Genomic DNA, 24,992 nt, shown 5'->3' with positions numbered 1-24,992 from the left:
ACGCTTATCTTGTTGTGCTTTCTTGTATAAGTGGTTAAACAAAGAGTCACTGATAAGTTGAGGGGTTTGTCATTGTGAACATGCTGATGCTGCCTTAATTCTAGATGAAACAGTCCAGGGGTAGCCTTAGTTCATTTGATAAATGGGATTTTGGTTCAGAGGGAAAAACACATTTAATTCTAATTAGGTATGATTGGCTAAATAATATGATTATGTAAAAGAGATCATCTTAAATTCTCTGATATAAATTGAATTAATTGAAATTGCTTACTAGCGTGGTCTTGAATTTATTCGGGTTTTTTTTTTGCAAATACAGTGCCAAGAAACATTTGTCGATAAAGTATATAGGTCCCAAATAATGTAACTAGTTTGACTCATGGCAGTCAAATTAAATACATCAAAATTTCAGATCTTGAGAATTATACAATACTAGACAAGGTATACTTTTAACGGGATGCATTTTAATTGGTGGAACATCCTGCTCAACATGAAATTGAATATAAGTATGTAGTTTGTTAACGCGCAACTTATTAGAGAGAGAAAATATGATCTTTTGCCCCTCTTTTTCATAACTAAAAAGATGTTATTCATCATACAGTGATGCAGTGGCCAAAAGTCTAACAGTCTGATTTCCGAGGAGACGTGAATGCAGCGCTTTCTCCGCACATAAATTTGTAGTCAAGTTCAACAGTTTTATTTGAAGTTTTTCTCCACTAGGGGGCGCACCCCACGGGAGAGCCTACCGATCCAAGCCCATCCAGGCAACCTCTCCCGCACCATGAGCTGATTCGGTCCGGGACAGACGAGGGAAGATGGCGGCCACTGACCAGTCCCGGTCCGAAGCTGCCAAACAGCGACGACAGGATCAACTGCAACGCTGGCTGGGCTCGGAAACGGATCAGACGGACTCGGAAGCACGAGGCTCCGCCAACGGTGCAGGGACTCGGCGGGCGAGGGTCCGATTTGCCCAGGGAGCCGTGTTTATGGCCGCTTGCTCCGCCGGGGACCGGGAGGAGGTGGCGGGGCTTCTCCGACAGGGAGCTGACATCAACCACGCCAACGTAGACGGGCTGACAGCGCTCCATCAGGTCGGTCTAGTCCTCATCGAAACTTTTTCCGAGTAGATTTCATGAGGATTTTGATCACCCGTTTTTTCCCGGGAATTTTGTGCATACAGCTAATCGAAACATCACCGTTAGTCGTCAGTCGCCCTAAAAGTTGCGCCCCATCACTTTTGGGTTGGGTTAACAAAAAGTCTCTTCATTAACAGCGCCATAAATGCCGAGTTTGAGCACTTTGTCACACAGTGACGCCTTCAATGATACATTTATAGAAAATAAGAGGGATTCCTGCACTTTTTGGAGGAGAGAAGTTGAAGTTTTTTCTCCCCATCAACTGGGAAAAATCATTTTTTTAAGTATATTGCAGTGCGATTGAGTAGATATTTTACAATAGGGAAGTCTCATGTGTCAGCACTAAAACCTGCATGTAAGAAAAAGTATTTGATTGAGTCATCTATGAACTTTCTGCCTTTTTAATTCTTCCTCCTGTCACTGTACATCAATGAAATTATGACCGTCAAAGTTTTTTTTTGTTTTGTTGGAAGAACTTTTAAGTAAAAATGAACAACATCGTGCTCAATTTTGGAATCGGATTCTGTCTCGATTCCTTTATCCATTGATGGTGATGGGCGTCTACTCCATTTGAACTGCTAGGATTAGATGTCCATGGCTTTCAGTGGTCCTGAACAGCGATTGTTTACTTTGAGCAACGTGAGAAATTTAATTCAAAACACACATGTTACCTCGTCATTTGTTCTCTCTTGCATTCTGGAAGTGCTCACTGTCACAAAAGTCCCCAGCCTTCCTCAGTTTCCCCTTTTACGACCATGCATCATGTCATAAACACACCGTTCAACTTCTTAAGTCTCCACACCAGGATGAATTTAGCTGTAAAATTGCTATTAAAGTGCCTGCACGCTCTACCAAAAGAAAAATAGTTCTGGCCCACATTTGCTGGCCTGTTTGCTCCCAATGATGTCATGCTCAGATGCATAAGTGGTGTTCCCACCTCCTGTTTGACTTGTATGGTGGAGATGCTGTGTGCCAACAATATTCTGCAAACGTGCCCCTTTTTGGTTGAGTCACACGCCTCACCCAGTGTGGTCCCTCCGTTCTATTCCATCCCTTTCTCCGTGTTGCTCATCAGTTGCCGAGCGACCGGTATTAAATATAGTTGGCGCACTCCAAACTTTCCATCCCCTCCATCCAAAGACCTTTATGTCTTCTCCGCCATTTTTCTTGCCTCTGCCACCCCTCCTCCGCCTTCTCACCAATTCCCCATGGAGGGGACTTTAGAGAGTTCACGATGAGGAAATGGAAAACTTTTCTCCAACAGCAGGAGCTGCTGTTGTCAAAGGCGCGTTCCACAATGAGTCACTTGAAGAGCCAGGCAAGGAGTCTGCTGGGAGCCCATGCATTGCCCCCCTCGTAACATACAAGAGTTGCCACAAGTGTTCATTCATCCAGCCTGATTACTCACTCGCCGGCCTCATCTCGGGGTCTTTTATTCAATACCCCACACTGGCAGGCTTGATTGGAAATATAAATGAAGACAGAGACCTGCAACGGCTTTGTGATTTAGCTCAAAAGTAAAGCCTCTTAGGTGGCTTAAGATGGACAAGATTCAGTGTGCCTGTTGTGAGACGCTGTTAAAGAGCAACAGTGCTTATGTTGTACTATAGACCAGAGATTCTCGACCACAAGAGTGATTCAGAGGCTCAGTTTTTTTAGCCGGTTTCAGACGTAAAAAGTAGTACTATTAGTAACGAAACACAATGTTCTGTGGTTATTAAAGGAGGACAAAAAACAAACAAGAATATGTTGCCTTGCTGGATCTCTGCCATCCAGTAAAAGCCAGTTTATCGTCAGGGTTATGCTCCAAACATTAATGCAGAAGAGACAAAAGAAAATACTCAGTATAGAATTAAGGCATTTATGTACGAATAAAATATTCTTTAGGGCATTTTAATTTTTCATTTACACTAAAAAAAATTCAATAATCATGTGGTTGAGCAGCTGGTTGTATTTCATAGAGAATTACTATATTTTGTTTTCTATTTCCTGGCTTGGACCTGGAACCTAGTTTTAAGACAAATGAAAATTCTTGACGATTTCTCACAAAAGCACTTTCCTTTGTGTCAGGTTTTGTGTTCAGTTTTGAAGTTAAGTCCAGTTTTATTAGTAGGTTTGTTAGATTGGTAAATCCGTCACAGTGAGGTTTTTGGGGGCAGAAATAGATTGTGCAAGCAATAATTAAGTTAATGTTAATTCAAATATGGAAATTTGTATACTACAGCACTCCTCATTATGACAAAAACACTGGGTCATAGGGGACAATGATCTAAACACATGTTGGGTTCTTGCCTCATGCTTTGAGTTCTGACAACACATGGAGTCAACTAAAACCCTAGTCTGCCAATCGCTGAGGCCAGACTGGATGGATTGTCGCCATTGTTACATGACTCCATTTTTTAAAAAATGTTGACGGAATGTTACGTGGCATCAAGAATCGCATCAGTCATTTCACAGATGTTGGGGCAATTCATTCTAATCAAGCAAATTGAAACTTGAGGACAGTTTTATGAATCAGAATTGTTACTTTTACAAGCAACAGTTACAATTGATTGCCTCAGCTGGCTTCCCAATAACAAGTACAAATGACAATGACCACAACAGATCATTATTTCATGGTATGATGTTCTCTATACTGATGTCCTTAGGAAAAACAATGACAGTGGATATGTGCTTTCACTCAGGCGACATGCATATTTTCAAACATACTGGAGGGCTTTTAGCAGTCTACTAAGCAGGATGTAGACACAACAAATCAACAGACACTAATTGTTTGTGCTATCTATGTAAGATGTTTCTTATAGCTGTGCTTAATGAAGGTTCTTCTAAAAACAAACCAAAATGTCCCCCAAGGAATGCACTGTCTCTAACAAATGCACTGTGGGTTTGTGTTCCTCCGTCAGGCCTGCATCGATGAGAACGCAGAAATGGTTCAGTTTTTGGTGGAGAGTGGGAGCAACGTCAACACGGGCGACAATGAGGGTTGGACCCCTCTGCACGCCGCGGCGTCTTGCGGCTTCATCCAGATCGCCAAGTGAGTCATGGAGACAATAATTCTCGACGCGTCAGGCTTGATTCCTTTTATAGGCAATTAGCTTTGGCGAGTTTCACAAATAGTTGACTTGTTTGTGTCATACTTATTTTTTAAAAGGTACTTGATAGAGCACGGAGCCCTCGTTGGAGGAGTAAACAGCGAAGGGCAACTACCTCTGGACGTAGCCACAGAGGACCCCATGGAGAGACTATTAAAGGCTGAAATCAAAAAGCAAGGTGATGTCCAAATGGTATATTTAGAATGACGTGAAGCCAGACTTATGATTAGAGCAGACAATCACAAAAATTATTGACTGTGCCCAAGCCCTGATGCCAAATGTTAGCTGGAACTCCCCTGTAAAATGTGACAAATGGATCTTTTATCTCAGTGGTTTTATCTTAAAAAATCACTTGAAAACATGCATTTATAAATCTGACCATATTATCACTTGAAGAATTGGATTGGTTTTGTGTTGAGTAAGCTGGGTTAACATTAAATACAACAATGTGTAAACACAATCCTCCCTCTGGGAACCATAATAACCAGAGTTTTAAAAAAAAAACTACCTCTGCATGCACATTTGCCAAAACCAAAAACTTAAGTAAGTGAAACTATTTCATAATTGCACTACATTGTAGATTGTTTCAGTCTTTTCTTAAACGCATATGTCCATGTTCACGTTGCAGGAATTGATGTGGACCAGGCCCGAAAGGAGGAGGAGAGGATCATGATTCAGGATGCCAAAGCAATGCAAGAAGGTGGTGGCACTCTGACACCCCACCCAAACACAAAAGCAACAGCTCTGCATGTAGCAGCAGCCAAAGGATACATCGAAGTTTTAAAGTGAGAATTTGTCTGCGTGGATCAAAACCTTATTACCGGCCCCTTCGAGTTTTACATTTGGTCTTTGTCGTCATTTTTTACCAGAGTGCTGTTACAATGCGGTGTGGATTTAGACAGCCAGGACGTCGACGGTTGGTCACCCCTGCACGCGGCAGCTCACTGGGGACAGGAGGAGGTGTGCACCCTTTTGGCCGACCACATGTGCGATATGAGGGCCGTCAACAATGTGGTGAGTTGCTAACAAACAAGCATCCTCGCCATGAGCGGCGGGATGGGAATGGAAGCCATTTAATTAGCTGCACTGTGAATTTCCTTGTAGGGCCAAACACCTTCGGATGTTGCAGATGAGAACCTCGTGGACATACTAGGGGAGCTGCAGAAAAAACAGAATGCTGTAAGTGTGCCCGAACGCAGGCGACAAGTCTTATTCTGGCAGATGAACCTGATATGACTGATAACGCCAGAGCACTGAATGTCCTCTGTGTTTATGAATGTTTATATTCCACTTCAGTTACGCACCGAAAAAGAGAAACAGACTCCTGTCATCGAGACCAACCTGCAAATCTCCACAGTACCAGTGCGCACACGACGGTCAGTGCCATTGTCTTTTGGCTTCTTGTTGTGCCTTTTGTGCACAAATTATTTGAAATATTTTGCATTTACCCATAATTAACTCAATGCTACAATTGGGTTGCAGTTTTGAACATTTATAATATTCCTCTTGTTAAGTATTTAATATATCCCACAAAACCTGTCGGCGTACCCAAAACTGAAATAAACAAAGTTCCCTATTTAGATAAATGGATATTCAATATATCCAATCGTGGAGCAATGTAGTTTACCTTATTATATCTGAGCTTGTCTGTATTTTGTACAATTATAAGGATTTATTTAAACACAAGTTATGACTAAATAACATAGTTGCTGTGCAAGGTCTTTGCTTTTTTTGCATAAATGACAGTTTATATTCAACATGGGGCTCTAGCTAAAAATAACTACCACATCCCACAATGCCACATGAATTTCACGCTGCATTGTGGAATCTGTTTAGTCCTGTGAATGTAAGAAGCACTTTAAAATGCAAGAAGGGAACAGGATTTGCAGAATAAACAGAGACCATAAAGCATCAAAAACAGCCTTAATAGTAGGCACTCCCATTGTTGTTGAGGAAGGAAGTGTTTTTGGGTATTAAAAAGCACATCTTACTTTATTTGGAAACACCCTTAAAGCTAACGTTAGTGCACAAAAAATAGCTCAAACCGTGACCTCAAATGGAATTGAAATTACTCCAGGCTAACGAACAAAGAACTTATGTAATATTTTTTTTATTCTTGTATTCACCGTAAACCAAATTGTTCTGAAACCACATTTCCATTGTGATTTTGGGGTTCAAAAGTCTAGCCTGTCTTTGTGTCTGTTTGCTGTTATTAACGTAATTAAAGATGACCCACATTGGACGTTACAAAGGATTAATGCCAGGAAGGGGAAACAAAAGGTTGACCTGCATTAAATTGGTTTTAGCATATTTAATTAACAGTGAAGAATATTAAATACCAGGAGCTGATAAATGATAGATAGCTGATAAATTAAAATTTTCCTTCCTGTTATGCAAACTGTCTCATATGACAAACAATGGTTTTATGCGATTAGTAAAGCGATGTGTTTCGCTCTCTAAAGAGCTTTGATATTTTTTGTTTAGTTTAAACACGCAGTTTGTAAACTTAGCCATTTACCCACTATACAGTATTAAGTTTGTTGGTGTTTCAAATGTTTTTAGAAAAAAATTCCACAATGGGTGGGTGGGTGTAGTATGTTGCACCTGATTTTCCTGTATTTATCATCGCATATTTCATGTGAATGTTCAAACAAAGCTGTGAAGACTCTTCCCAATGTTAACCACAGCTGTTAGTGTGCTTTACACTGGTTGTGTGGTTTGGTTGAGTCAGCTGAATATCTCATGAACAGGTTCCACTCGCTTTGTTGTACAGGCCTTTTCAAGTCAATAACATTGTGTCCACCAAAATATTGTTGCCTATTTAAGTCCATTTTTATGTTGCATCAATTCAACACTTGGTTGTTTGTTGCAGTGTTTGTATAAAGTGAGAGACTGGTTTAGATTTGAGGTGTAGATTTCTCAACACTGTCTGCTGAAATTAATTTTTTTCCTTACAACTGTCTTGCTCAATCCGGTTTAGGAAAATTACCAAAACCATAGAAAATGACCAAAGAGCTAAATAAACGCCTTACTTGACCCTTTTTGCAGGAATAAAAGAAAACAAATCTAAGCACATGATCAAATGCATAATGACTACACTGAATTATGCATGGAAACTAAAATACAGTTAAAAAAAATAAAAAGCAGCATCTGCATATTGTTTGTCAGTCGGGAACTATCAACTTTATGTATCATGTTGACCCAGGTTGAAAGGCAACAGACCTTAGTTAATTAGCTGATTAGGGTGTGACATCATGAGTTTTCAATGTCAAACTTTTCACCAATGTACTCATTTTCTGAAACTCAATTTAGATTTATTTTTATCTGAAAGTCTTTTTTCCATCTGGGTGGATTCATTAATTTTAATTGAAGAAATAAGTGACAACAATTACTAAACTATTCCTCGATATTTTTAACTTTTTTTTTAAAGAACAAGCTATTAACAATGAAGTGGTCCCAGAATGTAGTCGGTGGTTAATAAATATTAACATATTATTGCCCCACTGAAATGTGATCATGGTTCTTTATGGCACCCGTGTTGTTTCTGCTCACTTTCAGGACTTCGATCTCGCGCATGAGCAGTAAGGAAAAAATCTGCCTTCATGAGCGGGAGAAGCACCCGCCACCTGCCCTGCAAAGCAGCCCCGTGGAGGACGAGGAAGAAGAAGGCCAGACTTCACGGCCTCCGCCCTCGCAAAATCAGCCCAAAGCCTCCAGCAGCTCCAGCTCGGAGGATGACAGCGAATCGGAGAGTGATGCTGAGTCTGGTGAGAGCAACAGCCTCTTACTGATAAGTGGCATTTAAAAAATGGACTTTTATAGAATGACATGCGATTCATTTAATGTCTGCAGAGAAGGCAAAAAACCGAGAGATCATCAACAATTTGAACAACAAACGCAACACCAGCAGCCTCGTTCCTACCTCCATGCCAGCTGGCACCAATGCAAATCAAGTCAAAAAGGTCAAATGAGCAAGCATTTTTGTGAACATTTCTTGGCTGCCAGACAAAAATACCCACAGAACAATCCTATCTCCTGATCAACAGGAACCAGGCAAACCCGCTGCCACCGAGGCTCCTGGTTCATGGAGAACGTCGTTGAGGAAAGCAGGAAGCTCGGTGACTCTTGGCTCCGCTGGACTCTCTGACTCCGCCCCAGACCAGAACAAGTCTCTAGAGTCTGGCCTCGGGATGACCCGCTCAGCTTCAAGTCCCCGGCTTAGCTCTGGCACAGACCCCAAGGTACAAAATGGACAATGTATTTTTTCCATGCACAGTGTTCTTATTTTGGAAACCATCTCTTCTTCGTAGGAGCCAAGACTTGCCAGAGTACCTCCTATCTCAACAAGGAGACTCGTCAGTATTCCAGACAGTAGCCCTGACAACTCCAACAGGTGGACCTCCTCCTTCACACTTTACCACTGCTGACCCCTCACCACTTTTGTTTCCTTGTTCACCTTGTCAGTTGGCTGAGCCGTAGTTCGTCCTACACTCGTCGGCTTCATAGCCAATCAGGGAATGACTTCACTATCTCCAACCCATCTTTGCCCCGCAGGTCAGTTAGAGACGCCTGGCTCTTATTTATTTGTGCCGTTTTTGTTTGTTTTTGGTCTTTTTCAGCTTCTTGCATTTTGTTGTTTTATTTAAAGCTCATCTTATGGAAGGAGACTGGATGAAGCCAGTGTGAACTCAGGTAGCACAGGAACAAGCACATCTGGACTAGGTCGCCTAAACAGTGCTTTGGCACAAAGGTTTGTATTGATTCATTCAAAACTGCCATTGGCTAGAATAAAGCTATCCCAATACATTTTAGACTATAACAATAGAACTTCATTAGGTTGAGTGTAGTGTTATAGTGTACAAAATGACCTCATGTATTTTAAAATACCAAAACTTTACAAATAGATAATATACAGATTGCAATTTTTCATTGTTTTTGGACCTGGACTCATTGGCTGCCATTGACAGTGATAGATGTCCAAACATTGGCAGCTCTCTCAGTTTAAGTGGATTGCCAGAGTTCCTCCAATTCCAACAGTGTATATATGTATATATATATATATATATTTTAGATTTCCTCAGGAACAGACAGAGAAAAAAGACCAGTCGCCATTGGACAACAACACCAATCCTCAAAGCACAACTGGCTCAGAATCTGAGACCAAGCAGCGCCGCAAGTAAGTCGACACAAAAGTCTGCGGGACAACCTCCTTGCCGCTACATTGTTGATAAAGATGACTTTTACTTTATGGAGGTCCTACTTGACACCAGTTCGTGATGAGGAGGCAGAGGCTCAGAGGAAAGCTCGCTCACGGCACGCACGTCAGTCTCGTCGATCCACTCAGGTATGTAACAGCATATGTCATAAGCAATGTGTATGACAGCGACCCCAGCTTTAAAGCACATGACAAAACCTAGATTTAGTGCATCCCCATGGAATGAATCTTGACACTGAATTTAATTTTTCCCATAATAATAACTTTAAGCTAATTTTTGATGCCAATTTTGAATGCTGGCACTATTTTACCTAATGGGAGTATCTCAGAATGTTCTGCCTACTCGTTACGCATTGCCCGCCCATTATGGTAATTGCAGTTAATGGCCTGCATCAGCGTGTGATTTAATGCGCTCGCAAATGGTGTCATTATCCTTGTTTAACTATAATTTCCTCCGTTATTATAGTTCCGAGAAATGTGTGATTTGTATATTAAATTTCTTGAAGAGCCTATTGGTAGTCCTAATAGGTCACTTACACCAGCGCTTGCCTTTTCCTTTTAAAGTATTATGCAAATGTTCCTGTGATTTTAAAGGGGGTGACGCTGACAGATCTGCAAGAAGCTGAAAAGACAATGAAGACCTTGAAGCAGGACAACAAAGGGAGAGAAAAGAAGGATGAGGATGAAAAGGAAAAAGAGAAAGAAGCAAAGTCTAAGAGGGGAGAGGAAGGGGTGAGCTGGCTTTTTGTTGTAGGCCAGCGTTAAATGCTGCTTTTAATGTCATGACCCCAAAAAGACATGGACACTGGTCTGCAGGAAGTGAGCTGGAGGTCTCGGATAGCCAGTCTACAGAAGTCTGACCTGCTGGGTCTCACGCAGCCCGCCGGCACAACACGATCTCAGACCGCCGACAGAAGAGGTGGACGTTTCCTCCCGTCTTGCCTTAACTACACGACTCGGCTAGCTGTTGAAGTACTTCTGTTAAACAGCTGGCTATTTTCCAGCAAATGAGGCCAGCGCTGGGGAGAGCGAGACTGAGCGATGGGCCCAAGAGCGCAGGGAGAAGAGACAAGCTCGAGCCAGGAGGAAGGCTCAGAGAAGCGGAGAGGTATAATTTGATTTCATTAGAATAGAAGAAAAAATGCGGCAGCTGGAAGGGCTTTTCTTTTAAAAAAAAAAAAAAACTCTGCGTGTCTTCTCAAGCTTGATGACAATGATCCCAGCGGAGAGGAAGAATTTTCAGGCAGTCGGCTGGATCCGCAGGTGCGTCTACTTTATCTCCGGTCTCCGCAGACCATTAACCGAAGAACGCTTCTCATAATTTGTCGACCTGTCTCCTCTGTTTACAGTCAGATCAGTTCTTGGCTTCCAGGTATGACTCATTCTTTAGACATGTTTCCACCTCCTGTCAGCACCACAATAGTCTCTGACTTGTCCACTCAGGTCCAGTGTGCACTGTAATGAGGGTGGTGAGAGCAAGGATTTCAAGAAGGTCAGAACTCATCTTATGTTTGTTATGGTACTATGTCTTTTATTTCTTCAATTTATGACTGTACCTTTTTCTCATAAATTCAGCTCTTTGAGGATATGACCAGAGAAAATAGCCAGCTGCAGTCTCAGCTGCAAGATACACAGAGGGTTGTCACTCAGACCAGGATGGACCTAGAAAAAGCCACACAGGTGCCAAAGCACAAAAAACATGCACGCTAGTGTGTCACAACATTCAATGGCTATATAAAGGCACTACTAACGTTAGGTATTTCAATTAAAAAAGGAACATTTTAAACTTATCACAAGGTTTAGCTATATAGATTATGATTTGACAAAACATGCAGCATTTTTTCCCCAATGAAAACTAACACAAAAGGAATTAATCCCTAACGCTCAAGGTACTGTTACTTTAATTTAATGGTTTTACTCCTTTTTTTTAATGTTTAGTATGAAAATGAATGAATGTTCAGGTTTTTTAATTCTCTCGCATGAAGCGAGTGATGTTTACCATGTAACAAAGCACAAGTAAGCATTCTACTTAAGGCCAATTTGCTTGGATAGAGGTTCTTTTGGAATTCATAATTTAGATCAGTTAGTTAAAAAAATCATTTCTATTCTGACTTTGTTGTGTTCCAGAGACAAGAGCGCTTTACTGACTGTTCAGCCCTGCTGGACCTCGAGAGAAAGGTAACGTGTCCCCATTTATGTTGTTACCTGTTGTGTTTCAGTGGCTTTCTTTCCTTCTTGCTCTCACTATTGAGTCTGAAATCTCACCAAAGCACATGCTCTCACTCGCTTACCCTCGACTTTCACAAGCTCTCATTACTTCCACGTCTCCCGTTTTCCACTGACGCGTTTATAGGAACGGCGGATGCTGGAGCGGCGGATGGCCGACCTTGAGGAGGAGCTGAAGGTGAGCACTTGTCAACACTGCATGCTGCCAGTTGATTGGCTGTGCTTTAGTGTATGGCGCTCAGCAGCATCGTGGGCATGGTTTTTGACCACTGTATTTGGGGTATTGACCACAATTGAATTTTAAATATTTTTTAACCAGAAAATGGTTAATTCTTGAGTGATGTCCCAGGTATATCTTTGTTAGAAAACAGCCATTTTTGCAGGTCAACTTAAGTCCAAAAGAAATGCATTTGAGATCCATCTTGAATATTTGGGTACTAAGTAATGTGATATTTTGCCACCAGGTTCTCGTTGACCTGAGAGCAGACAACCAGCGTCTTAAAGATGAGAATGGAGCACTCATTCGTGTAATCAGCAAACTCTCCAAGTAAGAGGATGAGAAAGAGAAAGCTGGGGCCCTTTCATCTTAGTACAGCACCCCCCCCCCCTCCTCCTCCTCCTCCAAAACCAAAGAGCAAGAGTAGGGGGCTGCCGAATGTTGACTTGGCTAGTAAGGCCTTTCGAACATCTGGAGTGGCTTTTATGTGCCTTGTTTGGCCTGTTTGTCACAGGAAATGTTTTGGCGTAAGAGACCGGTCCCTAGAAGCCAAAACGTCCACGTTGTACCACAGCTGTGCATTGCAGGAGGCACATTTCTTTTTTTCTTGCGCATACCCTGAATGCACAAAGGCCAATCGGTCTTGCGCTAAGTATTTAATTTTTGTGAACACATTTTTGCTTCACATATTCACATTTGTATTAAGTGGCCGTCCTGTTACTCATGTTATCAATCAAGCAGGTTTGATTTCTTTTCTCACCTCGTACAAGTGTTTGAACCCACCTACCTCTACACCTGTGCACCATCCCTTCCCTATTTTTTATTTTTTGTGACCACATACACACTCCAAGCCCTTAAATGAAAAGACCGCAGAACTTGGTCAATGGCACTTTACTCTCTGCCAAGCAATAACGGACGTGCAGAAGGAAATTGCTGTTCAGTTGAAGCCTATTAAGCTTTGATTAAAAACCTAAATGTCATTGTAAATTCTTCTCTTCCAAGAGAGCATGGCTATGTATATTACATATGTATAAATATTAGTATAATGTACCCTTTTTGAAGTAGAATGCCATGTAGTCTTTCTTCACATGTTGGTTTTCTAATATATTAAAATGGATGCACCTCTCGAAATGTACAAAGTAAGGTTTTAAGCATTGTGAAATTCTTTCTCCGTTCTTTAACTTGGTCTTATCATGCTGTTTGTTGCCTTGTTATTTGTGGTCACCTGCTCCACACCATTTTAGTCTGCACACTCCAGTGCATTGTTCTATTTAAGGAGGCCAGTATTTTTCACGTCGGAACCGACATTCCAAAGAGAAAATAACATGCCTTTGCGATATTTGGCTACAAGTACGAATTATTTGCAAGGGATGCGCAACATGGGAGGCTTGGGGTCTGAAGCTCAGTGAAGAGCCATCAGTTTAGATCTCATCATAGAAGAACTGAGCTGCTGTCCTGCAGGCTAGACAAGCTGAGCTCCTAATAAGGCAGGCGCTCTCTGTAAATATCCCGAAGGTCTGAGAAAGGCAGGGAAGCAGGGAGGAAGAGGGGAAGCGGATGGATCGCGGCCTTATATGGACAAAGCGCTGCTTTTCCCAGGGTTTGTGTTTCTGACCCCCACTTGGGCTTTGATGCCTGATGCTTTCCAAACAGCTCCACGGCGCCACCACGAGGTGCGGTCAATCTACAGCTTGTTGGGGACAATTGGGTTGGAGCTGGAGAGAAAATGCTGACAAAGAGATGCCTATTGGGTGTAAGTGGTGTTTTTGTCTTATAAAAGAACAATGTTTTAAGAACAAAAGATGGATTGTTAATGAATAGCGGGAATCTGCCAACAGTATTTAAGATTTTTTTTAGATGACCACAGATTATGAAATTATAGTATATATATATTTTTATATATATTTCTGGTTTGGTTCATTTTAATATGATTAATTTAGCTTTTCTGACATTGTATTCTTTTTTTTAAATTGATGTATACTTATATTTTACCAATAATACACAATATACATACAATGATGACTAACAAAAATTATTAGGATAATTGCTAATATATTCGTTTTTTAATCACCAAGATTAGGAACTTTCTCTGAGTTAAAATCTTAATTATCAAGAAAAATAATGTGCCTTTTTTTGACCAAAAATAGTCCCTTGCCCTGATTTACACCTTTGAAAATCTGTCTAAAATAGTGACCACTGTCTCTTAAAAAGTTTTTTTTAAATCCACTCCTGGTTTTGTGACTAACCTCCAGCTATTTCCAGTTTTGTTTTTTTAAACTCCCAGCAAGCCTCCATTGAATTTTTCTCCCTGATCTCAACGATTACGTGCAATAAGAACACATGAGAGCAATCCTGAACTTTACACCACGTCGTCTTACCAACAAATTCTAAGTTTTCATACCTTTTTATTGAATGCTTTACCCTTCCATAGTAACTATTCAGTTGTTAACCAAAAACAGATGATCCAGCTTCCTGATCACGTGAGAGAACAACAGTCCGTCTCCTGAAGTAAGCACAGAACTATTCTCTTTATTCATTTATGTACTTTTTCTAAGTATTTTATACCCCCCAAAAGCACAAAACTTTAACTAATTGTCTGTTCATTTGTTGTTGTTATTGTGCACTTCATTCTGACAATAAAGGCATTGAATTCCATTCATATGTGACAGGTTCACCCTCCCCCAGGCCTAATGTCCGTTGACCCTTACACCTTCATCAGTGACTCTCTCCCCGCCGACCACCGCTTCCTCCCACCGCTGGCCAATGGGCTTTTGGGATGGAAGGTGTACAACAACACCATGCACATGGGCGGTGTGTACAACGGAGGACAAGGCCAATGCCACCGTGCAGATGTTCCATGTCCTTTTGCGGTCACTGTTGAAACAGAGGAAGCTGGGAAAGATTCCTACAGCCTGGACACCAACATCGGTGGGCTTTTTAAACCTTAAACCCAGGGGTGTCCAAACTTTTTTCCCCTTCATGTTATGTCATGGCAATATATATTTACAATTCTTAAACAAATTTCATTACACTATATCTTTAGCTTTCAATGCCATGAACGGCGCTTTGACGTTCAATCCATTTTGTTTGGAGGCATTGGCAGCCGGTTGATTCTCTTTTAAATCTCAAACAGGTGTTTTCACGCACACACTGACCACATCTAGCGCAACGATCTCCCAGTCCTTCTACGTGCACCGCCACCACGCCAACCTGATGGTGATGGAGATTGTGGTGGTGCGCCATGTGACCACCGAGGTGGCGGTGACAGTCAAACTGGACTCTTCCTTTGTGCCTCAGAGTAAAGATATTGATTTTCAGAATGCTTCTGAATACAGAGGTGGGAGGTAAGTTTCTCCCCTAAAACCGATACGTGCATTTTCCTCGGTTGATTAACCTTTACCTCGTCTAGCCATATTCAAGGTCGCGCACACACGGCCGAGTTCCCAGAAGGCCCCCGTCCCACAGTGCACCTTATCTGGACTCCAATTCCCTCTACTCTGACACTGCCACCCGGAAAAAGCCAAGACTGCTGGGGTTTCCTTCTGGCAATATCTGACTCTTTAGAGGTTGTGGAGTCTAGTTTTGATGAGGGCCTGGCTCTGATGGCGACGGGTTGCCTCCGCCGCTCTCACGAGAACGCCTGGGAAGAGCTGTGGCTGTCCAGCAAGGTGGAGGTCAAAGGGTCTGAGAAGCTCTTAAAAGCTGTAATCGGGTGCATGTTCTACATCCTCAGTGCCTTCCCATCCAGAAACAGCCCAATCAGCTCATTTAGTGGCGTGAGTCCAGGTGGGCTGTCGAATGGCTGTGAGGATCAAGATTATTGGGGCCACGTCTTCTGGGACCAGGTTGGAATTATGGCTTAAATATCGGATGTGGTTTTTACTTTGGTATGTCAGCCAATGACAACCTCCAACCCTACAGGAGATCTGGATCCTTCCTACTGTGGCTTTATTTTACCCTAAACTGGCACGTGCGGCGTTGGAGTACAGGGTGCGGACTATTGATGGGGCAAAATATAATGCTCAGAAGCAGGGATATGAGGTATGGTATGGTAAAAGTCACTTGCTATTTGATATGAATCTAACTATAAATTAATTTTCTTGCATTGAAAGAAATCGGTATGTCGCAAACTTTGTTTTAGGATTTTATTGTTCACAGGGTCTGAAATTGGCATGGGAAAGTGCGGTATCAGGAAGGGAGATGTGCCCCGAAGATGTTTACGGGCAACGTGAGATTCATATCAATGGCGATGTCATCCTGGCCTTTAGGAATTACTACTACCTCACTGGGGTATGCTCCCGATTTTGCGACTCTTCATAATCTCGGTATGATTCAGCTGTTTTTTTTTTTGTTTTTTTTTGCAGGATCTTTCCATGTTCACAGAGGGACAGGGGAGTCAGCTAATATGGGGCGTGGCTGATTACTGGCTTTCCAGGGTGACGTGGAGCCCCGACGACCAGAAGTATAATCTTTTAGGTAAAGACCACTTTTTCTTTTGTGCCGAATGTTTTAGGTCAACATTTATTTGTACTTATAGGAAATTGTTATACATTTCAGGTGTCATGCCACCAGATGAATACTATGACAATGTTAACAACTCGGTATACACAAACACAGTGGCCAAATTAAGGTATTTGTGCCTGTGTATTAATTCTAGGTGTGCAAGTTAATTCTTTACGATCACATTTAAAGTCTGCAGTTTGCTGTGGAATTAGCGGATTTTCTCCAACATCCTACGCCAAAAGAATGGCAAGATGTTGCAGACAACCTTCGAATACCTTTTGACCAAGAATGTCTTTACCATCCTGAATTTGAAGGCTACACCAAAGGTGTTTTCTTTTCCCTTCTTTATGATAATCTACCATGAATTTAAAACACTATTGTTATGGTGTATGTTCTTCACTGTTGGCAGGTTGTCTGGTAAAACAAGCCGATACAGTGATGTTGGGCTATCCTCTTGGTCTCTCCATGTCTCCCGAGGTCAGAAGAAATGATCTTGAAACTTATGAAATAGTCACTGATCCTAATGGACCAGCCATGACTTGGGTAAATGTCCTTAAATGTCATTCACATTTACATAAAATGTGACATTTTTCTTTGTAAATATACACTGACACCTTCTTTATCCCTCCATTGTTCAGAGCATGTTTGCGATTGGTTGGCTGGAGCTGGGTGAGCCTGAAAAAGCTCAATGTTTACTTGAAAAGTGCTACAAAAATATTCAAGGACCTTTCCAGGTATTGCTCTACAATAGCATCCGTATTGACTGCTGAGGTAACGTGCGATGGCATTTTAGGTGTGGAGTGAATCTTCAGACGGGTCTGGCGCCGTCAACTTTCTTACGGGCATGGGTGGATTCTTGCAAGCAGTGGTGTTTGGTTACAGTGGCTTCAGGTCTGTTCCTTTCATTTTACGTGTTAAATCGGACCAATTAAATACAAACATGTATTTCATTTCTAGAGTTCAGAAGGATTGCCTAGTGTTTTCCCCGCTTCTTCCCCAAAACTTGAGTGAGCTTTGTATCCATGGTGTCAGCTATTTGGGCCATCAGCTAGACTGGCTGTTTCGGAAAGATGAGGTCTGCGTCACACTGAGGCCGCAGGAAGATGGCGGCACAAATGTTAAGGTGCGTGAGCTGCAGGTGGTACTCAAAGCATCAGGAACCAAACTCACTTTGACTCCAGGTAACTACACAGTGTAATCATAAATAGGGATTGATTGATATAGTACCACTTTTTCTTTTCATTGGTATAGGCTTGTAATGGATATTGTATCTGTATTTTTAGGAACGCCAGTAACATTTCCTCGAGAGCCTGGATTTGTTTGTAAACTTGAACTGTCGTCTTTTTGCTGGCCTTTTTGAGACCCAATATTTTCTGCAAAATGTATTATATGCAAGTCAATTTTAAGAAAACATGAAGGTAAACAATGTATGTAGTATGAAGGATTGTGTTCAACTGTAGAACTATATATTCAATGTGTGGGTTGAATAAAACTGTGACTTAACATTTTTCCTTTTATTTGCTTTATTTTCTATTATTGTATAAATAAGGATGAGTATCAATTTGAAAAGTACCAATTATACCTTTGATAAGCATGATAAGTTCCTTTTTATCATAATTTATTTATATATAACAATTTATTTCTTATATTTATTTATATGCTTTTTCTGTCGTTTCCGTTTGAGGTTCAATTAATTTTTGCTTAACTTTGGCATTTTCTCCTTATAATCGGATTTCCACAACGAGACATTGTATTTATAGAAAATGTTTAAATCACGTGATAATTTTCGGTGCAGTATTGGCGTTTGTCATCCAAACACTGTGGATTTACATGGATATGACCCACGTGTTTGGTTTGTTCAATTTATACGTATTTAGACTATTTCTTAGCACCGCACATTGCTAAGTGGAGTTTACAACCCCTTCAGAAGCAGTTGTTGATCAAACGAACGCCCTTTTTTTGTTATGACGCCACAAAGCTCCAGCCTGCAATTGGTTGATACAGTTTGAAATTTAAGCGGTTCCTGCACACAGATTTGACTGCACGTCTAAGGTCGACACGGCGAATTTTATGACATTGTATGAAATCTTTTTTATAGTATTCCCTTTATTGGAGGACGGAGGAAAAAGCGTTGGATTTCGTTGAAATTTGTTTCTTTGAGGGTAAATAATTATGACTTTACTTGCATCTTTAGCTCGGCAAACTATTAGTAGGTAGAAAACCATTGCCGCCTGCACACAAAGCAAACCAAATGTTAATTTTAGTTCTTCTCGGTGTTTTGATTTGTGTCTAGAGTAATAAACGTGACATTTTTTTTGGGAAATACTAACTTACCTGCACGACATCGTTGGCTTTATTCTTTGTTTGTTGGCAATCATCGCGCGTGAACCTAACAGAATCTAAATGTTATACTCGTCAATTGTTAGTTTAGTGATCGGTGTATTCAACGTCGGAACATCTTTTTGTTTTTATCCGATTTTTCACTAGCATTGATTATTTGTTAGCAACTGTTTTTACAAAAGGGTCAACGCAAGAGGGTTTTGTGGCCAACTGCTATACAAGCGGAAGTAACCTCTTGTGTTTACCTAAGATTTGCGCATTTTATAGTTCTGTATGGTAAAAGATTCTCATTCTTTACAATGGCATAGGTGTCAGAATGCCTGATTTCAAATCTTATTCAGAAGCATCATTGCATTCAGAATACGATTTGCGTGACAATTTTCACGACGACGGCCACCATGTTATGGCAGTACAACTGATATATTATTGATCTATGGCTGAGGAATCAATCTCTCTTCTCTTGAAGAGAAAAGCAAATGGTCAATTGAACCATTTCTAGAGGCTCTCAATGTGAATTCCATTTTGCAAACAAATTATTGTGACTGAATATTTTATCTGTTGTCTGTCCCCTAGCTCCAACCATGAGGTCTGTACAGTTATCGGTGGAGTCTCTACTCCAGATGGCTCAAAACAAAACACAAGATTTTGTCAATCATATTGATAATGTCCACATGGTTTGGCTCGAAGAGATCCGCCAAGTGGCAAGCCAAATGTTTTCAAGGTCAGTGTGAAATCAAATGTCATTTTAATTTTTAATTCATTCAAACTTTAACAAAAAATCTTACACAAAACCATCAACAATTTTGTGATACTTTTGATAGTTGCATTTTTATTTCAATTTTAGGGATGTCAATTCCGAACCAGAGCTCATGCCTAAAACACCATCACAAAAGAAGAATAGTCGCAGGAAGCGCGTGTCTGTTGGCCGACAGGAAGAAAGTCGACTCAGGCGGAGGTTTGTACGGTTTTATTTTGAAACTTTTTTTCTCAAATTATTTCAAATTATATTCCATATCAATTGTAACCTGAAATAACATCTTTGCTGATACAGATTATCCAAGCATAGGCGCAGTAATCTCCGCGGGTCCTCGGTGACGCCATTCAACTTAATTGCCGAAGATGTGTCTACAGCTGAGAGCAGCACCAGCACGCGACCAAAGCGTGCTCTTCGAAAAACCAAACAAGCCAAAACCAGCATAGCAGAGGATGAGAGTCAGCCATCCCAAAACAGCTTGGATGTCATAGATGAAATAAGACCACAGCTGGTCCAGGATCAGAAAGAGCCTGGGCTGGATGGAGCTGAGGACAAAGAAAGTGAGGTGGACAACGTGGACATCCAGTTAAGCGAGTCAAATGCCGCAAGCCGGTCTCCAGAATATATTCCCACATCAAGCGTTTTCGTCAGCATCCCTGCATCAGAGCGCTCGTCCGCCGAGCGAGCGGCAGAGCTCGAGCCAGAGCTAGAGCTTGAGCTAGAGCTTGAGCCAGAACTTGAGCCAGAGGTCGAGCCAGAGGTCGAGCCAGAGTTCGAGCTGGAGCTCGAGCCCTCTCCTGTACGCAGTGCTGCTAAAATTGCGATAGCTAACAAGCGTAGGAGTTCACGGAGGAGCTCTGTCAAGGTGTGCCACTCCCGGGCCAGTTTGCGGAGCAGCGTGACTAAGGAGTCTTTGCGTCGTACTTCTCGACGATCCATGTTGAAGAAGAACGCGGCTCGCAACAGCCGCTCAATACAAAACAGCATCAATGAAGGCGAGAAACAAAACACTAACAAATACTTTCCAAATCTGCAATCTTTATCTAATGTTACGTTTTCCGATTTGCAGCTGCTTCTTCTTGTGAGTCTTTGGATGAGATGGAAGAAATGTAAGTAATACATTAAGACACCCACTAATAACTGGAATTATTGTTTTGACTGCAAAATATCTATTTTTTTTTAATTGGCCCTGCCACACGTTTTATCTATTTATGGTATTTAAAACACTTTTAAAAGTGTCTTAGCAATTATTCCTCCTGCTAGCAGACGTAAAACAAGAAATTTCAATTTTTAAAAATAATTTAAATAATTCTTGACCACCACAGAGTGTCCGAAGCTGTGAATGAAGATCCAGAAGTTGCTGTGGTTGATGACTCGGATGATCCTTCAGAGGTACTAAGTGTTAATCTATCAATCTGAGAGGGGCATGCAATAATTTTCTCTTTTATTTGTCACCCCCCCCCCCCCCCCCCCACACACACACACACACACACACACACACACATTTTATAAACTTGCTCTACATATATAGATGGCCATTGCCAGCAGTGACCTGCCATCGTTGGTGCGTGTTACTCGTTCGGTGGCAGCACACTCCCCTAAATTGGCCCCACCATCACTGTTTACCCCCGTGAGGAGCAACTGGCAGCAGAAAATAGGTACTTGCTCAAATTTTTACATTTACTTTGCAGTTTTTGTTCATCTTTTTTTGGCTTTGTTACAGTTGGCACGCAGCAGACTCCACAGGCTAAACGGAGGTGAGTTCCAGACATTTAAATACTTTTTTTCTCATCTGTGTGGTTTAAAGAAATATGTCTCTCATGTTTGACTTTTGAAATGATTTCCCTTATATTTCTGTAGGTCCTCTAGGAACAACAAACGCAAAGCGCCCTATACTACAGCAGAGAGCCCAAAGAGATTTTCACCTCCCAAGAAGAGTGTAAGAAGCCCATACGAGTCATTCAAATATATATTAGGGCCTCCTACCTTAGATAAGATAGCCTTTAAAATGAACATTTTTTTCCTCCTAATCTATTTTCCTGTTCTTTTTGCAGGTGGTCCGACCAAACATGAAATCTTTTCTTCACACTGTGCAGAAGAATCAGTTTCTGATGATGACTCCAAATTCCTTCAATCGTACTTCTGCAATCAAGTCCTTCATTAAACACACCACTCCTCTCAAGATGGATTCAAAGGTCAGTATTATTGTTGCCCGATTGCTCCTCAAAGGAGAGAAAAACAGCCTCGTGATAATCTGCATACTCCTCTGTATCTTCTGGGGCGATTTCATCAATCTTTTATTTAAATGTTCAGGCAATGTTTGAATATATATGATCATATTTTCTTATTTAGTTTAAGTATTTATACCCAATACTAACATTGTCTGAAAAAATAATTTAGTTGGACCGTGAGTCATTGCATCATTTTTTTGTATTTATTTTTTCATTCCCCACCCCCCATTTCTCCTCAGATGAACATGACTATAGTGGTAAGTGCAAGAACACTGTGTGTTGGTGTTTTATTTGGTGATATTGTCTCATACTAAACTACCCTGCCCACATCTAACAAATGTGCAACATTCTGTTTGTCTTTAAAATTGGATTTGGTAGTGACACAAAAGTGGATGTGTTCTCAAGAATGTATTTTTATTTTTTTCAAACCCGACTCCAGTTTTATTTTATCACCAGAATGGTCACATATTACTCATCCGTGTACATGTCACATTCCATTTCAATTTTCAGTCAACCTTGTGTGTGTACTTCATACTTTTACAATTTATTTAATTTGAGCCACTTAATATACTGTTTGTTGTCTCCTGATGCAAACACCACAGGCAAAAGAGCGCCAAAAGTTGGAAGCACTTAGAAAGAAGCAGGTGCAGGAGGAGGAGAGAATGAGGAAACTGGAGGAGGAAAAGAAAAAGAAACAAGATGAATACAAAAGGTATTTTTGTTTCAATTTTCTGTGCCTTTCACTGGATGTCTCACAACTTGTTTTTCCCCCCTTTAAGGAAGAGGGATGAGAGGCTAAGGAAGGTGAATGAGGCTAAAGTGAAAGAAGAACTTCGAGAGGAAGAAAAGAAAAAGAAAATTGAGCAAAAAATGGCTGACATTGATGAAAAAAATGACAAAGTAAGCAAAATGTTTTAAGGGCACTGATCAGTTACTTGGCCTGGTCACGTAAAAATGCTCATTTTGAATTTAGCGTCAAGCGGCCGAGCTGGCCAAAAAACGACTGGCCATCAAACGTCAAGAAGATATTGAGCAGAAACGAAAGTTGGAGGAAGAAACCAAAAGGAAGAAGCTTCAACAAGAAGTGAGGATTGTTTATTCGTTTCTCTTTTGTACCTGTTTTCATGCCAATGTCAAATGGAGTTAAGCCCAAGCACAAAAAAACACCCATATTGAATTGTATTTCTACTTTGAGCTAAACTTTCATGCCTGTTTTCATTAATTTTATTTCATTTATTTTTTTACTTTAGGAAGAGGAGAAGCGCCAGCAAGAGTTGTTGGCTAAGAAGGCCAAGGAGGAGGAACTAAAAGCAAAGAAGCTGGCTGAAGCTCGAAAAGCTTTAGAGCTCAAGAGGGAGCAGGATCGTGAAAGGGAGCTTGAAAAAGAACGCTTTGCTGCTGCTGAAAGGTCAGCTTTATTTCTTTATTCAATACAAACCAGGTCTTGATACAGGTTTTAGACACTGGCCCCTTGACATGCCAGTGCCAGTGAATTTGCACATCCATTGTTAAATACTTGACATTTTGGAATGATTTTCTAAATTTACTTTGCAACGTTTAGGGAAAAAAAACTATGATGGATTACATATGGATGATAATAAATCTATATTAATCACTTGCATGCTGTTCTTTTTATGCGGCTTGATAGAGAGAAGGCTCTCGCTCTGCAGCGCGAACTGGAAAAAGCAGCGAGAGAGAAGGAGAGGCGAGAACTAGAAGAGAAAAGGAAGCTTGAGGAAAAAAGAAAATGGGTAAAGAAAGACTGCCAATCATGTGGTTAGGCATATATTTTATTTCCCTCTCATTCAGCCATTAAAAGGCAAATGACTGACTTAAAGGCATATATGGGCATCACATTTTGCCTCACGTGGGCAGCAATATTGACCTTTGCATGACCTAAAATGTGACTATAATAATGTTTGTGTGATGTACAACTAGGAGCAACAGCAAAAGAGGTTGGCGGCAGATAAAGAGGCAGTGCTTAAAGAAGCTGCTAACAAAAAGGTAAATACAATCGCAATCTAAGAGTATGCACACAGTGATGGTGCTTTATTAAAATTAAGACTTTTTTTGTGTTGGTCAACGGTTGGTCCAACCGGATTACAGTAAATGGGTGTTGGTTATGTAATTTGTGCATTAAAAAAATTCACCCCAAACCCTCTCAATTTCAGACTGCTGCTACTCTAAATGTGACGATGGACATTGAGGTAATGTGGTATTTTTTTATTGTTAATTTGGAGATGTTCTACCATTTGTTCAACAAGAGTGATGGTCACGTTTAATCTTTTGTCATGTATTTGTTTTTTTACGCAGCACTCTGTAACGAGCACACCTCCAGCAAAAGTTGGTCTCAATAAGACTGTGGTTGTTAAGGTAATTTAGAAAATGTACATTTGCTGTACTTCATTTCTTTTTGTAGTCTAGAATAAATTTTGTATTTATTGTGTACACTTAGAAAGTCTTTCTGTCTATTTGACAGAAATCACCACAGTCGTACTTGATAACGCCGAAAGATAACAACAAAACTATGAATCGCTCTAACGATATGGATGACTACGGGATGGACCAAAACAGTGACGATTCCACAGATGATGAGTCGGCGCCAAAAAAGCCAATTCCTTCTTGGGCTGAGGGTAGGAATTTCATTCATTTTATCACATAATATTGCAAGGAGGAAAAAAAAGACCAGATTAATTAACATTTGATGTTTTCTAAGTTCATGGTGTTGATCAATAATATCGGATTTTCTTCCAACTAGGTCACAATCTGCAACAACTCGTAATGAAGCAGTACTTCAACCCTCCAGACTTGGAGGCTTTCTTTGGGATAGTCGAGGCGCCCAGACTGGAGAACCTGTTTAATAAAAACAAAGCGCGCTACTTCAAACGCACCAGCTCTGCTGTGTGGCACTCGCCACCAAATGTAAAATAACTGATGCCGTGATAACATTTGCACACATGTTTATCTTTTAAAGTACATTTTCTTCATTGGTTTTGTCTGTTGAGCATTGCTTATTCTATTGTCTGTTGGATTGAGTGAGTTTTGGGATTTCAAACTATTAAACTTTCTACTTTTGACACTTTCTTTTTCCTGTGTAACATTGATTGAGGTTGTTGTTGAGTAATGAGTAGACCACCATGTGAGTTATTAATAGATTGTAGAAGATGCTTTTTTCTGTGTGTGATGCAATAAACAGACAGGCCAAGGTTTTTTTTATTTGCAAATTCTTTAATTCTCACAAGTGGACAGAAAATAAATGAGGATATAATGTTTGATTATCT

The 24,992-nt window shown here is 40.8% G+C and overlaps 3 protein-coding genes across 5 annotated transcripts; all 3 read left to right on the top strand.

The window, feature by feature from the left end:
- Positions 1–652: 652 nt before the first annotated feature.
- Positions 653–13,026, top strand: LOC144212727 (protein phosphatase 1 regulatory subunit 12A). Its single transcript, XM_077740833.1, has 25 exons — positions 653–1,088; positions 4,037–4,167; positions 4,285–4,403; positions 4,854–5,010; positions 5,095–5,239; positions 5,330–5,404; positions 5,522–5,601; positions 7,784–7,992; positions 8,078–8,187; positions 8,272–8,466; positions 8,536–8,618; positions 8,690–8,779; positions 8,874–8,975; positions 9,297–9,401; positions 9,479–9,569; positions 10,035–10,172; positions 10,257–10,359; positions 10,445–10,548; positions 10,644–10,703; positions 10,790–10,812; positions 10,884–10,932; positions 11,016–11,120; positions 11,568–11,618; positions 11,794–11,844; positions 12,131–13,026. Exons 1-25 carry the CDS (start codon positions 813–815, stop codon positions 12,215–12,217), a joined length of 2,739 nt encoding a protein of 912 aa, XP_077596959.1. The 5' UTR covers positions 653–812; the 3' UTR covers positions 12,218–13,026.
- A 63-nt stretch (positions 13,027–13,089) lies between these two features.
- Positions 13,090–17,894, top strand: pgghg (protein-glucosylgalactosylhydroxylysine glucosidase). 2 transcript variants are annotated; one of them, XM_077740845.1, is made up of 15 exons: positions 13,090–13,636; positions 14,343–14,391; positions 14,553–14,811; positions 15,017–15,227; positions 15,293–15,728; positions 15,805–15,924; positions 16,042–16,173; positions 16,248–16,359; positions 16,441–16,513; positions 16,576–16,712; positions 16,796–16,929; positions 17,025–17,120; positions 17,180–17,277; positions 17,344–17,567; positions 17,670–17,894. In XM_077740845.1, exons 3-15 carry the CDS (start codon positions 14,574–14,576, stop codon positions 17,744–17,746), a joined length of 2,088 nt encoding a protein of 695 aa, XP_077596971.1. In that variant the 5' UTR covers positions 13,090–13,636; positions 14,343–14,391; positions 14,553–14,573; the 3' UTR covers positions 17,747–17,894. The 2 variants fall into 2 exon arrangements, with proteins under 2 accessions (XP_077596971.1, XP_077596979.1); XM_077740853.1 differs by lacking the exon at positions 13,090–13,636 and having other exon boundaries at positions 14,131–14,391.
- Positions 17,895–18,375: 481 nt separating this feature from the next.
- On the top strand, positions 18,376–24,795 carry incenp (inner centromere protein). 2 transcript variants are annotated; one of them, XM_077712158.1, is made up of 21 exons: positions 18,376–18,548; positions 19,300–19,447; positions 19,571–19,681; positions 19,778–20,475; positions 20,550–20,589; positions 20,806–20,872; positions 21,012–21,138; positions 21,204–21,237; positions 21,341–21,419; positions 21,535–21,675; positions 21,951–21,968; positions 22,314–22,423; positions 22,491–22,611; positions 22,685–22,795; positions 22,962–23,119; positions 23,360–23,462; positions 23,650–23,715; positions 23,883–23,918; positions 24,025–24,084; positions 24,191–24,344; positions 24,470–24,795. In XM_077712158.1, the coding sequence occupies exons 2-21, from the start codon at positions 19,308–19,310 to the stop codon at positions 24,640–24,642; spliced, it is 2,547 nt and encodes an 848-aa protein (XP_077568284.1). In that variant the 5' UTR covers positions 18,376–18,548; positions 19,300–19,307; the 3' UTR covers positions 24,643–24,795. The 2 variants fall into 2 exon arrangements, with proteins under 2 accessions (XP_077568284.1, XP_077568285.1); XM_077712159.1 differs by lacking the exon at positions 21,951–21,968.
- The last annotated feature ends 197 nt before the right edge of the window (positions 24,796–24,992 follow it).

This window comes from Stigmatopora nigra, chromosome 2, assembly GCF_051989575.1.
Source record: "Stigmatopora nigra isolate UIUO_SnigA chromosome 2, RoL_Snig_1.1, whole genome shotgun sequence".
Classification (NCBI taxonomy): domain Eukaryota; kingdom Metazoa; phylum Chordata; class Actinopteri; order Syngnathiformes; family Syngnathidae; genus Stigmatopora; species Stigmatopora nigra.
The sequence above is the reverse complement of the archived record's forward strand: the minus strand, read 5'-3'. Positions and strand labels throughout refer to the sequence as shown.

Excerpts from the sequence above, each read along its gene's own strand:
- LOC144212727 (XM_077740833.1), top strand. The coding sequence starts at position 813 with ATGGCGGCCACTGACCAGTCCCGGTCCGAAGCTGCCAAACAGCGACGA. Across the intron at positions 1,089-4,036 it reads GGCTGACAGCGCTCCATCAG|GCCTGCATCGATGAGAACGC; the intron begins GTCGGTCTAGTC and ends TTCCTCCGTCAG. Across the intron at positions 10,360-10,444 it reads TCAGACCGCCGACAGAAGAG|CAAATGAGGCCAGCGCTGGG; the intron begins GTGGACGTTTCC and ends GCTATTTTCCAG.
- incenp (XM_077712158.1), top strand. The coding sequence starts at position 19,308 with ATGAGGTCTGTACAGTTATCGGTGGAGTCTCTACTCCAGATGGCTCAA. Across the intron at positions 23,120-23,359 it reads CGCTTTGCTGCTGCTGAAAG|AGAGAAGGCTCTCGCTCTGC; the intron begins GTCAGCTTTATT and ends GCGGCTTGATAG. Across the intron at positions 23,919-24,024 it reads ATGTGACGATGGACATTGAG|CACTCTGTAACGAGCACACC; the intron begins GTAATGTGGTAT and ends TTTTTTACGCAG.
- pgghg (XM_077740845.1), top strand. The coding sequence starts at position 14,574 with ATGTCCGTTGACCCTTACACCTTCATCAGTGACTCTCTCCCCGCCGAC. Across the intron at positions 15,228-15,292 it reads TCTGAATACAGAGGTGGGAG|CCATATTCAAGGTCGCGCAC; the intron begins GTAAGTTTCTCC and ends TACCTCGTCTAG. Across the intron at positions 17,121-17,179 it reads ATATTCAAGGACCTTTCCAG|GTGTGGAGTGAATCTTCAGA; the intron begins GTATTGCTCTAC and ends ATGGCATTTTAG.